Source organism: Scardinius erythrophthalmus (genome assembly GCF_964197995.2).
Source record: "Scardinius erythrophthalmus genome assembly, chromosome: 19".
NCBI classification, from domain to species: domain Eukaryota; kingdom Metazoa; phylum Chordata; class Actinopteri; order Cypriniformes; family Leuciscidae; genus Scardinius; species Scardinius erythrophthalmus.
The window spans coordinates 18122454-18138865 of NC_138239.1; the positions used below are offsets into that span (position 1 = coordinate 18122454).

The 16412-nt window shown below is 36.1% G+C and overlaps 1 protein-coding gene across 2 annotated transcripts; it reads right to left on the minus strand.

Moving 5' to 3' along the window:
• Positions 1-107: 107 nt before the first annotated feature.
• pank1a (pantothenate kinase 1a) lies at positions 108-14778 on the minus strand. Of its 2 annotated transcripts, none has more exons than XM_081394183.1 (7): positions 14215-14778; positions 9361-9713; positions 7145-7398; positions 5440-5616; positions 4578-4701; positions 3885-4010; positions 108-2634 (listed from the first exon to the last, which is right to left on the minus strand). In XM_081394183.1, the coding sequence occupies exons 1-7, from the start codon at positions 14441-14443 to the stop codon at positions 2575-2577; spliced, it is 1323 nt and encodes a 440-aa protein (XP_081250309.1). In that variant the 5' UTR covers positions 14444-14778; the 3' UTR covers positions 108-2574. The 2 variants fall into 2 exon arrangements, with proteins under 2 accessions (XP_081250309.1, XP_081250310.1); XM_081394184.1 differs by lacking the exon at positions 14215-14778 and adding an exon at positions 12809-13019.
• Between the last annotated feature and the right edge of the window lie 1634 nt (positions 14779-16412).

Consider the following 16412-nt stretch of genomic DNA (forward strand, 5'->3'; position numbering starts at 1 on the left):
TATATAACTTGAGGTTGAATAAATGATTATTTTTGGGTGAACTATCCCTTTAAGAGACATTAAGCAATTCATAATGAAGAAAATCCACAAAATGTATTTTTTTGTTTCAAACTTTTATTATTTTTTAAAAATTTCCTTTCTTGAGTCTATGCATAATAGCATCAATCACACAGATATCAAGTCTCTCATGTCTTCTTAATAAAGCCACAAATTTCAACACAGGCTTTAAAGACACTTTGAGAGGTGAAAAACAAAGATAAGAATATTTACATGTTTGTACAATCTGATCAAACAGCACAAAGTATCCATTAGAGTAGCATCAAACAAGCAACGCAAAGGATCATGTGTTTAAAATTGTCAGTAGGAATCAAAAGAAAACACACAGACAGAAAAATCTTGAAGAGAAAAGAACAATTTCAAATACCCTTTCACTCTGCATAACAGCATTACTGCCAACAGTGGCAAACAGGACATGAGCAGCTAGTTTCTCAGAGACACATGACTCCATCAACCAAGCAGCTTTCAGCAAAACAACATTCAGAGCAACTGACTCTATTCAGAGGAAAAGAACACTAAGAGATGACCTCTCAACCTTCAGCGATACAGATTAATACACATAGAGTCTGTGGTGTTGCTTCTTCAATATATAAAACTGCTGTAACTGGCAGCTAGTTTTGCTGCTTACTGGTATACTTGCCAGTAAGTTACTTCACAAGTTACAGTTACTTCAAACCTTACCAATCTCTGAGGGCCTCACCCATGTTTGCAAAACGAAGCTGTATTTTTGATCTAATACACTATAGATGACAGCTTTTGTTAGGTATATCTAATATCTAGAAATATACAGTGCAATTACACAGGCTTTCACACTTTGAAGCATGTTCACACTTGTATCTTACTAGGATTGGGTGGCAAGGACAGTTTGTTAACAATACCATAAATGTACAATCTTCATGAATGTTAATCATCCATATGGCATACTACTGCTGTCATATAGTGTTTGGTAAACAGACAAACAAGCAGAGCATCCAAATCAAGATAGAAAATAATTTAATGCCAAATATACAAGGCCAACCAAAGCAATAATTAAATATTATAAAGCAATTAAAAAATTTTAACTAGGCAATTATAACCCCAAGAAATCTCATATTAAAGGTGAAGAAAAAAAACCCCACCCATATAGGTATTTTCTGAAAAAGAAAATATTGCAGTTGACATGAGGTCCCAAAAATTTAATTCAGATTTTTCTTAGAAATCAGTAAAAAGAAAAGCCACAAGTTAAAAGAAGAGAGCGATCACATAGAAGGCATGAGAGACAGCAGGAGGACTGAAAAACAGAATATAACTAGTAAGGGAGTAGTGTTTATATTTTTGATTACATATTGAATTTGATCTTAACATTATAATGCTATAGGTGACTTTTGGGAGAAGTAATGATGTGCATGGCCTGGTAAAACAGGAATGCTTGTATTGGCAGGCTTGTGGTTTGACTCCTCCCCTTTTCAGTTTGGCACTACAATGGAAACACAATGGGTGAGTCTTTGAACTGTCTAAACATGTTTGATATTTGAATGGTGAAGAAAGGGGGGTTGTGGGTAATTGCTGTCATACTGACTTAATCCTTCTGTTTTGTCATCTCTCTGCTACTTTGAATATTGTTCGTGCTGTTTTTCAAACCATAGATGCGAGGAAGGCAACCAAAGAGGAAGTATATGCATATGACTGTGTGCATTCTGACAAAGATGAATGAAGTAGTTTTGGTTTGCATACGAAAAAGAATAGGAAAAGGCAGGATGGAAAAATAAGAGGCAAAGAAGGACAAAAAATATGGGATGTTAGGGGAACTTGTTATCTGAAGTGTCAAATTGGCCACTTGGTCCCACAGAATTCCTTCTGAGAACTAAAAGTGAGACACCCTGAGCTTTCTGTGAATCCTTTTAAAATGAAAGGCTTCATGTGAATCAGCGCTAATATATATATTTAAAAAGTGAACAGAGAACAGATTCTAAACTGAACTGTTTAAAATGACTGTTTTGCATAAACGCATGGGAAACTGTTAACTGTAGCAAAGAGGAAGAGTGAAAGGAGTTGCAACCGGAAAAGGCTGCTCTAAGCTGTACAGATAACAGTGTCAACATCTTTTCTTTACTAAGAGGATCTGTATCCCAAACAGCCGGGACACATTCCTGACACCTGATGCTTACATCTGATTTAAAATAGTGTGTTAAACATCATTTGGGTCTGCTGGTGGCTGGCCAAGAACAGCAAAACTTTTAACAGCAGTAAACTCTCCCTGTTCACTACACAATGATATCTACAAACAGTACAAAAGGAGAACAACAAAAGAAAAAACAAATTAACAACTAGATTCCGTTAGTCGTCAGTCTGAGGGAGACTGTTGCTCATAAAAATATTCTTTTAAAATCTTATTTTAAGGGTTATTTACAGGTTAATTACTATTGTGGCTTCCTTCAAATTTTCCAGTGTTCCCAGTATTCCAGTGTTCCTTTTGGAGCTTCTTTGTTGAAGTCTTGAAGCAGCTTCTGGATAATCAGAGATGAGGATTCCTTTCCTTTATGCGTCTTCAGAAGACTTCAGCAGTTCTAGAAAAGCACCAACGGCTCCAAAGTATCCCTGAAACGCACATACACACATGAGTGTGCATATAAAAAAACAATATAATAATTTCATTGAACTACTACCATATAAAATATGTGATTCTGAGAGACCTTCGCTGTTATTCACAACCATTGGAAAATGGATTCATTTGTTTAACACTAGAACTATCGGAATTCTATAACTACTATAATGGCCATAGCAGTCTTTCTGACCGCTCATACATTATTTGCATATCATTTTAATAAGCTATATCAAATCTAAGAATAAATGGATCTGTAATGTTAGGATAAGTAATAATAAACATCAGAACACTACATTTTAATTCTAATGTATGTGAAAATGTATTAGTTAATCGACAACCACAGAACAGCTATTGTAATTACAGATACAAAGTCGAAAGTGATCAATTTTCTATTATTTTATTTGTAAAATGAAAACAAATGTATTCATCCGTGGATATTAGAATACAATAACTTACAAAAACGCATATGATCCAAACTGGCCAATACAGTCATTTTGACTGTCACAGGAAAAGAATATGAAAATACAATAAACTGCGACAAAACGAACTGATTTAGTAACCAATATTTGTTTTAGTGAGCAAAAATATCATGCTGTAAAATTACAATGAAAATTGTAAGCATACGGTCGTATGCAAATGCATACGGTCAGCATGACTGTTATGGCCATTCAAGGTAGAAATACTCAAAACTCTTTTGTGTCTTGTAATTTTAATAAAATAACAATGATAGACACATTTAGGAAAAGTCAGGGTTCTATAGTTACACAATTTTTAAACAGTCAAAATGACTGCCTTGGTAGGTCTAGTATTAAAAGTGACAGTAAAGACTTACAAAAGATTTATATTTTAAATACATTTGGTTATTTTGGCTTTTCTATTCATCAAGGAATCCAAAGAAAAAAATGATCAGTTTCCACACAAAATTATGAAACTGTTTTCAACATTGATAATAATAAGAATTGTTTCTTGAGCACTACATCAACATTAGAGTAATGGCTGCTATAAAAGTTGCCAGCAAAAGAATAAGTTACATTTTTTAATTTATTAAAATAGAAAAAAATATATATTTCACAGTATTATGGTTTTACTGTATTTCTGATCAAATAACTGCAGACTTTGTGAGCATAAGAGATTTCTTTCAAAAACATTACAATAATCTTACTGACCCCAAACATTTTAAACAAACACCCCAAATTTAAGAAAATACAAGCAATACAATAAAACTTAATGAAGACAAAATTACCTCATGTTCCAGGAAAAGGGCCCTCAGCTGGCCCTTAGACCAGAAGTCCATAGCATAGGCAAGAAGCTTTGTTGACACTGTGTTTATACGCAGAAAGTTCCCCACAAAAACAACCCGTTCAATTTTCTACAGGACAAAACACAATCACATCACTTAGTTATGACCATAGAATCTGTGGATGTTTTTCACATTTTTCCCACTCATTTTGGAAGAAAATCTACAGAATTTCGTGAAACAGATTTAATCATGGTAAAATTAGTTCAACTGAGTGCCAAGTACTACATTCTTTCTGCTGAATTATCAGCAGGTTGATTCCGGCAGCATTTCTTCTTCACCAGCAGAGGGAGTCCTGACACAAGCCATTCCTTTTATGGACTTTTTATAGTAGGTGCTTAAATCTGTGTTTTTGACTAATTTTGACAAAGTTTTTACCATCATCAACTTGTCATAGATACTAGCTAATGTGATAAAAGTCCTGTATTCTCCAGGTATTGTTGGGAGTCACTGCTCTGATGGTGTTCTGTACACCCTGAAAGCCCTGTACAATGCTGCTTGATCACCAGGCTACAAGGCAACACTGTAGAGAAGCCCAGAGTGGCCAGACAGACGCTCACAGCTGCTGCTGCTGACTGGGCGCAGATACACACACACACACACACACACACACACACACACACACACACACACACACACCTCGTTGACTGCACACATGCGTGCGATGGAGCCAATGTTGTTGGTTATGGTGACGAGTGTTGCTCGGGCCAAATCCTCTTTAGAAATACTGTCCCTCTTCTCTTTGCTCATCATGTGACCAAAACTATAACAAAAACACAAGCACATATTTATGTACCTAACAGAAATATGACATTATTTACTCACAGAAAGCACGCAACCAAGTCTGTGTAGATTTTGGAGTTTATTGCTGAATAAACAATTATATATAATATATATAATTAAAATAATATATTATTAAATTTGATTAAATATATATAATGAACACATTTATTTAATTAAAAATACTGTAAAAACAGTATTATTGTGAAATATTATTAAAATGTAAAATAACTGTTTTCTATTTGAATATATTTTAAAATGTAATTTATTCCTGTGATGGCGAAGTTGAATATTCAGCAGTTATTACTCCAGTCTTCAGTGTCACATGATCTTTCAGAGATCATTGCTTAATATTTTTGTGGAAACCTTAACACAATTTTTTTATTTCATCAGAATTCTTTGAGTTTAGAAAGTTATAAAAAAACAGCATTTATTTGAAATCTTCTGCAATATTATAAATGTCTTTACTGTTACTTTTGAGCAATGTAGTGCATCCTTGCTAAATAAAAGCATTAAATTCTTTTTAAAAATAATAATTTTACTGATGGCAAATTTTTGAAAAGTAATGTATATTAAAATAACCAAGGAATGGGGTCTCATACTGTACATTTGTGTCACATGAAACAGGCAGGCCTACATGCAAGACCCCAAAGCATCACATTTCACTCGTGGACTTTGGTCACCTGACACCACACACACAGACACAGAGTGCCTACTGTACCTTGAAGCCACCGCAGACCCCTGTAGGCCGAAGCGCTGGTAGTCCCCTCCATAGATGTCCTTCACCAGTTTGTCCACGTTGGTGCTGTCCCCTTTGCTGGCCATTTCAAGGGCCTCTTCAAATGTCTCACAACCCGTCAACAGGCAACACAACCCCAAAAACGTCCCTCCTCCAAGACTACAGGAGAAAAAGAGTGAGAAAGGAACATTGAGGGTCAAAACATGGTTACCGGCTACATCTGAAGAGCACACGTGCATTCACATCTGACCTTTAAACTCATTTTAAACTATGTGCCTATGGCCAAGGTCTCAAACATTCCAGATTACAGTATGTGGTCATTGCAAAACAAAGCAAGGACTAGTTTGCATATTATATTATAAATGTTATAAAAGTTTGGAATAATTAATATTTTTTTTATGTTTTTGAAAAAAGTCTATCATGTTCACTCACCATGGCTGCATTTGATTAAAAACACATTAAAACAGTAATGTTGTAAAATATTAAAATTGTCTATTTGAATGCATTTTTAAATGTAATTTATTACTATGATGGCATTTATAGCATCATTACTCCAATCTTCAGAGTCACATGATTCTTCAGAAATTATCAATGTTGAAAACAGTTGTGTTGCTTAATTTGTGGAAACTGTGATATACTTTCATTCAAAGGTTTGGGGTAAGATTTATTTGAAATAAATTAATATTTGTATGCAGCAAGGATGCATTAAATTGATCAAAAGTGATATTTAAAAACTTTACATAAGATTTCTATTTCAATGAATGATTCTGAAGGATCATGTGACTCTGAAGACTAAAGCAATGGCTTCTCAAAACTCAGCTTTGCCATCGTAGGAATAATTTACATTTTAATTTAAATCTTAAATTGTAATAACATTTCATAATATTACTGTTTTGTTGATCAAATAAATGCAGCCTTGGTGAGCATAAAATACTTTTTCAAAATCATTTGACCTGAAGTGTAAATGAATGTGCTAAATGTTCAGAATTACTAAACGGAATTTTTAGTAAAAGTGACAGGGAAATGCACAGGGATTTGCTAAACGTTGAAGAGTGTAAGTAATAGCTCCTGATCCTCCTGCAAGTGTGACAGATTTGCACAAGTGCTTTTACTTCTGCTGACAAATCTCCTCCCTCCTGTCAGTCACTGCTGAAAGGCTGTTCCATTCTGGTACAACCACATTTAAAATGAACTCGACTACCTACTCTGTTGTCAATCACAGATTTGTTATCTTCTGAAGATGTCTCATGTTTCAAAGGGAAAAAATGAACACAACAGGTGCTCTTATGCTTCTAACAGGCTTTGATTCTGTGTCAGTGAGAGATGAGGAAACAATCAGGTTCACGTGTTTAGAAAATAGGCAATGGTAAACTCATATTTCAAGCTGGATGTATCTTAGCAAAAGTCGCTCACAGAAAAGACAGAATAAGCAAAGAGCGTTTTTCAGAGAATTACAACCAGTAATGTAGTGTTTTTTTATTATTATTGTTAGCTTGTTATTTGGTACAACAAGCTTTTTCAGCCATTATCAACAATTACTCTAAGTAAAACATCCCTGTGTGAATTTCTTTTGGAAACAAATGGAAAAAAAGCACAAAATACTAGTTTAATCACATAGTTATTGAGAGTGAGTAACACATTTGAAGGGGTTTCTGCTACATGGTGCACGTTGCTCAGCTGTGCTGACCTGGTGCCTGTCACACGTTTGTAGTTGTCCTTGGAGTACACCGCCAGAATACTGACGCCCGAGCCAATGTTGACCAGCAACATGGGAAAAAGGTTGTCAAGACAACAGGGACTCTTGATGCAGTTCTGTGTGTCGGAGGGGTTCTCAAAGTAATAGCATTCAGGATGACCGTTAAAACCGACCGAGTCTATGTACAGCAGCCCTTGGATCAGACAGTCCAGCTCATCCAACTTCAGCAGCTCTAGGTCTGCCATCTACAAAGAAAAAAATAAATCATTTATGGCTACTCACTGCTCTGCATGCAATAGACTTATCCCTTAAATGTAATTCTTGATGATACATTGTTTATTAATTAAAAAACATCAGGCTTCGACTTTCCATTGAGCAGTTTGGACCAATATAAGATGCTTAAAGGGTTAGTTCACCCAAAAATTCTGTCAGTAATTACTCACCCTCATGTTGTTCCAACCCCGTAAGACATTCGTTCATCTTCGGAACACAAATTAAGATATTTTTGATTAAATCTGAGAGCTGATCACTCCTCCATAGGCTTCTATGTGATTGAAACTTGCTGGCCCAGAAAAGTTATTAAAGAGATCGTTAATATAGTCCAAGTGACTACAGTGGCTCAATCTTAAGTTTATCAAGCGACGAGAATACTTTTGTGCGCAAAAACAAACAAAAATAACGACTTTATTCTACTATTCATTTCCTTCTCTCTGAGCCTCGAGTTAGTTTACGTAGTGTTTAAGCGTAGCGCGTCTGTGTTGCACGTCACCACGTAGGCTCACTATTGGTCGACGCTTGTCATGTGTGTGATGCGTGGTGACGTGCAACACAGACGCGCTACGCTTAAACACTACGAGGCCCAGAGAGAAGGAAATGAATAGTGGAATAAAGTCGTTATTTTTGTTTGTTTTTTTGCGCACAAAGGTATTCTCGTCGCTTGATAAACTTAAGATCGAGCCACTGTGGTCACTTGGACTATATTAACGATCTCTTTAATAACTTTTCTGGGCCAGCAAGTTTCAATCACATAGAAGCCTATGGAGGAGTGATCAGCTCTCAGATTTAATCAAAAATATCTTAATTTGTGTTCCGAAGATGAACGAATGTCTTACGGGGTTGGAACAACATGAGGGTGAGTAATTACTGACAGAATTTTCATTTTTGGGTGAACTAACCCTTTAATGTGTTTATTGGTCAGCTTAAAAGTAACACACCCTAAAGTGACATTAAAAACTAGCCTAGTTACAAAAGATTTCTATAGAAATACAGAAAAGTTATTTCAAATTGTACTAATATTTCTATTTATTACTGTTTTTACTGTATTTTTGATTAAATAACTGCAGCCTTGTTCAGCATAAGATATTTCCAAATCATACAGTACTGCTCAAAAGTTATGAAACATTCCTATTTTTAATGTTTTTGAAAGAAGTCTCTAATGCTCATCAAGTCTGCATTTATTTGATCCAAAATACAGAAAAAAAAACTGTAATTATGGTGAAATATTATTACAATTTAAAATAACTGTTTTCCATTTGTATATACTTTAAGATTCCTGTAATGGTAAAGCTTTAGATTTAGAAATCATTCTAATATGCTGATTTATTATCAATTTTGAAACAGTTGTGCTGCTTAATAATTATTAATAACCTGTGATACTTTTTTCAGGATTTTTGAAGAATAAAAAGTTTTAAAAAAGAACAGCATTTATTTAAAAGCATTTATTGAAATCTTTTGTAACAAAATACACAACTGTTCAATATTTTTTCTTTCTTTTTTTTAAAAAGAAATTAATATTTAATTCAGCAAGGATGTGTTGAATTCATAAAAAGTGATAGTAAAGATTTATATTCTTAGAAAAGATTTCTATTTTGAAATCTATTTCTTACCCCATTGTTGAATTATTATGTTTTGTTTTAAATATACATTTAAATATATTTAAAATATTATTATTATTTTATATATATATATATATATATATATATATATATATATATATATATATATATATATGTCTGATGGGGTAAAAAAGGACCCAGGAGTTAGGAAATTTTGCAGATTGCTTGGTTTCTATTTTCTTTGGCATGACGCAGTAACCTGACTGTGAAATCTCATTGGTCCAAAATCCTACCCCACATAGCTGTATATTAAACATTTGATTTTATTGTCAAAACCGTTTAAAAAAAGCCCAACTGCGGCCATCTCCTTACCGTTCTGAAGTCATTCTCAAACTTGTACGCCCCGCCTCCGGTGGCGCACAGTGTGGTATGCAGGCTGGAGAAGTGCTTATCTCTGCCCATCTGTATGAATCTATGCATGGCGGCGGTGGGGAAGCGGATGAAGTGCAGGTTCCCTGTGCGACCGCAGATGGTCAGGTTGCGCAGCTCCAGGTGCACATCACGGACGCCGGTTTTGCCGTAGGCTGTGTTGGAGGTGAGGTACCTGCGTATGCTCTTCAGATTCTCCACCTCCTCCTGCTCCTCCTCTGCGGTGATGTCTTTTGGCTCGAAGTAAACAAGCTTTACTAAAGTGCCACCAATATCCATCCCAAACCATGGAAAGGCTAGAAAGAGACAATGAGACTGATTAATGTCATTGTGTAAATTGTGTTCCAAAGATTAAGAAAGTGGACAAACTGGATTGGCAACTAAAAATAACAACAACAAATCCACAACATAATAAAGGTCAGTTAAAACATTTTAAGAACAATTTTACCATATTTTTTAGAGAAATTAATACTTTTATTCATCAAGAATGCATTAGATTGGAAAAAGTGACCATAAATACATTAATAATGTTACAAAAAGATTTCTTTCAAATAAATGCCGTTTTGTTTTGAACTTTCAATTCATGATGGTTTCCACAAAAAAAAAAGCAGTTCAACTGTTCAAACACAAAAAATCAGCATTTTAGAATGATTTCTAAATGATCATGTGACACTGAAGACTAGAGTAATGATGCTGCAAATTTAGCTTTGCCATCAGGAATAAATTACTTTTTTTAAATTATATAAATGATAAAAATACATTAAAAATATTTCACAATATTACTGCTTTAATGTATTTTGTGATCAAAAATATATGCAGCCTTGGAGAACGTGAGAGACGTCTTTAAAAAAAAGAAGCAAACTTTTGAATGCAAGTAAACTAATTCAAACATAACTAGCAGGTCAACTAAAGAGAGGCAGTGATGAGCAACACTGCAGCAGCTAATGAGGAGTCAATGCAGTTACCATGGCAACAGCTATGAGGCTGCAAATGGCTGTTCTAGGATGCTTAGAAGCAGAACCAGTACAAACGTTCACAGATTCCCACGTCTGTTTCTATCATTTCGAAATAAATGTAAAAGATCAGCAGACAGAAATCTCAAACAAGCAGAGAGAGCAAAGTCTTATCTTATCAGATATTAATAGGTACATTATTACTGATATGACTCTTACATCAGACGTTCACTGGGCTGAACCCAGAGAAGTCAGGAACAATTTGGGCAGGTCAGGGACACACAGATCTGAACCTGAATAACCTGATAGATGCAGACCAATCTTTGCTCCTCAGATCTGATTTGTTCAGATCTGATTTATCAGATTTATGACTGACATTGTCATCTGGTGTTGCACAGATGACCTGTCTTTGACCAGAATGCTCTCTGCTACAAAATCATCTCAAATGACCCTCACGCTTCCTTTCCCCCCTAATATAGATGTGGGCGTATGCTGGGAGGTTTATTTTGGACATCACTCTTATTTCAAAGCATGCAAATCAAGTGGACAAGAGCCCAACTAAATAAATATCCACATGCTTTGCTTTCATAGTTTTAAAAACACAGTTGTACAAAGGAAAACGCATGCTAAAACGCGCTTAACCGATTTGGATTATTGCGATTATTTTTTATGCACAGCTTGTCAGTGACGTACGGCTCTGTGATCCGTAGTAAATGTTGCTCCATCTGAAAGCACTGCGAGTTTGAGTCGCTTATAACGTGCATTTGAAAAAGCAACACGCGTCAAACATCTTTGCAAACATGAGAAACATTTATTTCAGTTTCTGCATAAGAGCGCCCTCTGGCTTTCAGATGGAGCAGCATTTACTGCCATCAGCCATGCTGCACTGACAAGCTGCGTAGTGTTGTCAAAGTACTGGTACTTCGGTACCAAGTCGGTACTGAAAATGTGACGATACCAGCATTTCTGTAGTACCGGGTATATTCGGTACCCACTAATAGGCAGCTGCTTTAATATTTAAATATTAACCCTGCATGTTCTGCTTGTCTCGGTGTGAATGAATGGCGCAGACGCGCGATTTCATTTACCTCACACACACACACACACTGAAGCACGAGTGATGCTCGCGCTGTTTTCAGTCTCTGCTGCCTCACGATATGATGACATGATGAAATTCATCTCCAGAACAGCTCTGAGAGTCACTTCATGAGCATTTTACCGTTTAATTTGAGAAAAAACTATCGTCATATCATACACACACAAAAACTCAAAGGTCTTCATGGCAACCCGTCAAAATAAAAGTTCGGTTTAACTTGAAGAAATTGACAGAAATAATTAAGCTACTGTACAGTAGATTTAGGGATTTTTTTAAGCAATATTTACATTTAAACAGCATGCAGCCTTTAATGCTTATATGTATTATTCACTTATGATTACCGTCATAAATAAAGTAATTGAACTGAATTTAATATTTTTTTTCAAATAGTTCAATAAAATAGAAAAATAGTTCCAACAGATTTTGCTGTGGTACCGAAATTGGTACCGAGAACCGTAACATTTTAATGGTATCGGTACCGACTACTGGAATTTTGGTACCGTGACATCCCTAAAGCTGTGTATAAAATAATCGCAGCCTTTGCCAAATCAAGTGCAGTTTCATTTCGATTAATCGTGCAGCCCTACTAGCCAGGAGTGAACAATGTTGCTTCTTCATTAAACTGAATGACCTGAGCCAGAAGCAGCAGGTGAACGAGGTGTGACAGTCGTGTGACATAATGACATCAAACAACTCATGTGGGTGAGAGGTCTGTTTACATCCCCCAGTCAGCAGAGGCATGGAAAGGGAGAGAGACTAAGAGAGAGAGAGAAAATTGGCAGGCAAGTGTGTCCATGTGAGACACTGGGAAAGGCGGAAAAGTGGCGAGAGAGAGAGAATGTGACCGAGTGAAGGAGAGGGACTAACATGGTGGGCGAGCAAAGTGAGAGTCCATGTGAAAGAGAACCATGTGAAATACTTCAGAATACTGTATATCTGGTAAGAATACTTTTTAACACCATTAACATGGGTTGAGTATAAATAAAAGAACAATACAAAAACAACTGCAACAACAAAGGTGTTACCACACACACAAAAGTTGGCTGGAGCTGAGGAATGTAGACAAGCTGGCCCGGCATGCTGTCCGACACAACTAAGACTTGCTGAACTACATAAGCACTGTAAAAAGCAGTCACTTTTCTGCAGCCGTTACCTTTGGCAAAACAAATGCCTGACATAAATTCACTTTGTTCTAAAACATTTTTGCACTTTCACAAAAAATCAAATCCATTTAGTGTTGCAATCACCAGAATATGCTGCAAGTATAACTTTTCTAAAACTGTCTAGCAATTCCAAGGAAGCAAGATATTTTACATTACACAAGAATGAGGTGATGTCTTACCTGGCTTCTTTGAACACTTTAACTTCATCCTGCTGGTAGCCCTAATACATTCAAGTGCCCAACACAAAAGCCCAACCAGTAGGAAAGCCCACAAACAGACAGTAATTAGAAGTTCAGTTTGGCTTGTAATGGCATTATAACTACGCTCTCAAAGTTGAATTGTTGTCGTCGTTTAGCAAAAGTGAATAAATGCAGAGAAATTCTTATTACTGAAGGATGGGGGCGTTTCTGTCTGTCCCTTTAACGCGGCCACGCGAAGACAAAAGTCAAGCGCTGATAGGTCGAAGCGCGTCGAGCCTTTACATCAGGAGCGATTTCAACACACCTCCTGACTTCACACCGACCAATCAGAGAGCGAGAAGAACAGTATCAAAGGTTTCATCAAAACAAAAGACACTCTTCGGTGTACAGGTCAGACACAGCACAGAAATAATGAGTTTGTTCAAAGGTTGGGAGCTGAGAATCAGTTTTTTTTTTATAAATACCGCAACCAAATGATTTTCATGCACGTTCGAGAAGCGTTAAAGCACTTGAACGTCATCCTTTAGCTGATATGAACTGGACGTATTAAAATAATCTGACAGTGATTACTTGCATTACTTTTTATTACTATTTTGCAAGTAACATCAAATGAAAATAAACCCATTAAAGTATTCTGACCATTGGCAATTCCTGCAGTACTTTTCAATGATACTGATCCACAGCGAGACCAGTGACTCGGTTCATTCGGTTCTTTTTATTGAAACAAAAAACACGTATGAATCAGTCGGAGCGGTTACTGATTTATCTGACTTATTTAATGCACCGATAATTATTGCCCCACTCCAAATGACCCAACTACTGTTACTGTGCTATACTTAAAAGTATGTCAACATACATGAACGGTAGTTTGTAGTATGTATATATCTTACAATTTGGCAACGTACTTTTGAGCGAATTGAACGAAAAAATAATTGCACTTTCTCCCCCAAACAGTCCCTAAAATGTAACCTAGCTTAGGCTACTACATAAAGGAATCGATACATTTATTAAGATTTCCATTTCCACTTTGGACCCTTATTCAGTTGAGTTTACCTGAGGTAAAATTGTGTGAGGGTTAACTGAAATCGATGACATCTGTAAATCTAAATGCCAGTAACTGGCTCAAAAATAGGGCGAAGTAATATATTGTGCCATTACACTGGCAACATTTCAATTTAATTGCGACGAATTCCATTGCTCTCGCAATAATTTGTTAAATATTGACTCGAACACGTCCTTACCAAGAGGTCTGTGTGTGTGTGTGTGTGTGTGTGTGTGTGTGTGTGTATGTATCTATCTTTAGGACATCACTTATCAGACATTGAGGAAATCATGTACAGATATTATCTAAAATCACTGAAGTATGTCTGTAACTATAAACTTACGCGGTCTGTTTTTCTTTGCCGACTCCAATCGCCTCCACAGCCGACACCTTTTCGCCGGAGAGCCGTTGGTTTGAGGGTCGTGGTTTAGAAGATGGTGGTAATTATCGTCCGTCGGACTGTACGGGCTACAGCTCCCGTTGCTCAGCTGTCGCCGGATTGGCTTGTTGTGCATGTTTGTGTAGCAAGGACCAGAACCTTTCTGGTCCATCGCTGATTTGGCCTTATCCATATTTCAATGCACAGCAAATGTCAACAGCGTACGACTCTTGTAAGCCTCGAAACACACACAGATATGCGCGCTGATGAATATGCCGCGCTCGCGAGATAAGAAAAAGCGCGTGGCTAATAATGACCTACAACCAATGCACGGATTTAATCTAAAAACGACAATTACAACAACTGCAGCAATAATAAAATCGCATGTTTACAAGTGTCGAATACAAAACGATTAGGGCAATACACCAACACGCGCTGCGGTCGAGGTCATTGTCGGTCATATTTCCATAGTCCTGGCGCTGCGGCAGATACCCCGTCAAACAACCGGCTCATGACGTCACCAGGAATGGCTCGAGCCAGTTTACGGCTCAGTGCATGCAGAGCATTGCGCCATGCACGCACGTACACACACAACCATCTTCTAATATTATCGCAAGCAAAAGATCAAAGTACAAAACGATCTTTCCTCACAAGTCAACTGATAAGGTCTTTAAATACCTCCTTTTCAAAGTGTACTTGCGTCACTTCTGTTGTGTTGATCATACGCCTGACTATCTATCTATCTATCTATCTATCTATCTATCTATCTATCTATCTATCTATCTATCTATCTATCTATCTATCTATCTATCTATCTATCTATCTATCTATCTATCTATCTATCTATCTATCTATCTATCTATCTATCTATCTATCTATCTATGTTGAAAGCGATCCAGGGTGTGAGGTGAATGAGGTCAAAGGGGAGTTTCTTTCTTGAGTATCGTGGAGGTAAGAAAGGACATTGGGAAGACAGAGAAGATGGAGGGTTCATGTAAGTGTATTTTTAACCAAATACACACGTGCAGGCTAATTTTTCCAGTCGTTTAAAATAAACTCGGCTCGTTTTAAATCTCTCTGATCTATTTTCTTGCTGAAGTTAACCAAATACAGACATATGTGGTTGACTAGAGTGTGCTTTTGAAGTTTAAACGGATGAATTACCTTCTGCTAAATTCAATATTTTATTTTAGTACCCACACAGGGTGTCTACAGATATAAACAAGTTAAATTTAAGACTTTTTAAGACCTTTTTAATGCCACTTTGAATGAAATTTAAGAACAAACCTGTGATGGAAATACACATTATATTACATGTGTATATGTAATATTTAACCTAAGTAATTGAAATAATTTAATATTCGCTACTTGTTTATTGAACTAAAATCAATGTAACATTTGCAATCGTGAGTATAATATTCAGCAAAATAGCTCCTGTCATGTTATGTACTCAGGGGTTTCTCCTGGCTCAAAATGAGGCGGAGGTGGTAAAATCCTAATAATGTAATGTCTTATTTTAATAATAAGATAATTAAATTTGTATTTTTTGTAGATCACCATATAGCCTAATGTGTTTCCCACCTTATTTTTGTGGGTGGAGCTTGGTACCTCTAGGGGGGGTCCGGGGGCATGCCCCCCCCCCGTAAGAAAATTTTGTACATTTTAAAGATAAATTCATTAATCTGGTGCACTTTGAGTCACCCGAATCCACTGTTAAAAATTAATAATCCACCTGCAAACCACCTATATTCTTTGATTTAGATATCTGCATCTGATCATCACATTACAATTATTCAAATTCTTAGTGTTAAGCATGATAATATGGTAATATCACACTGAAGTAGGCTGATTTAAAATGAACATTTATTTATAATAAAAGATTTAAAAAATGTATTTAAAATATTTATCTTCTTTTGGCAAAATTGCATTTCCTTAATAGCCTAAACAGAGGCTTTACTCCCTTCAAACTTAAATTGTCAATGTTTCATTACATAACTGTTTGAAAACACTCACACTCATTTTTTGTACCTTTTATTAAAGGGCATTTTTCCCCTAATTTTATTAAATGTATGCTCCATCTTTCATTTCAAATTCTTAAATTTGATCAATATATTCAATTAAAATAATAAGACACTAGGCTGTTACCAATCAAATTAAATAAT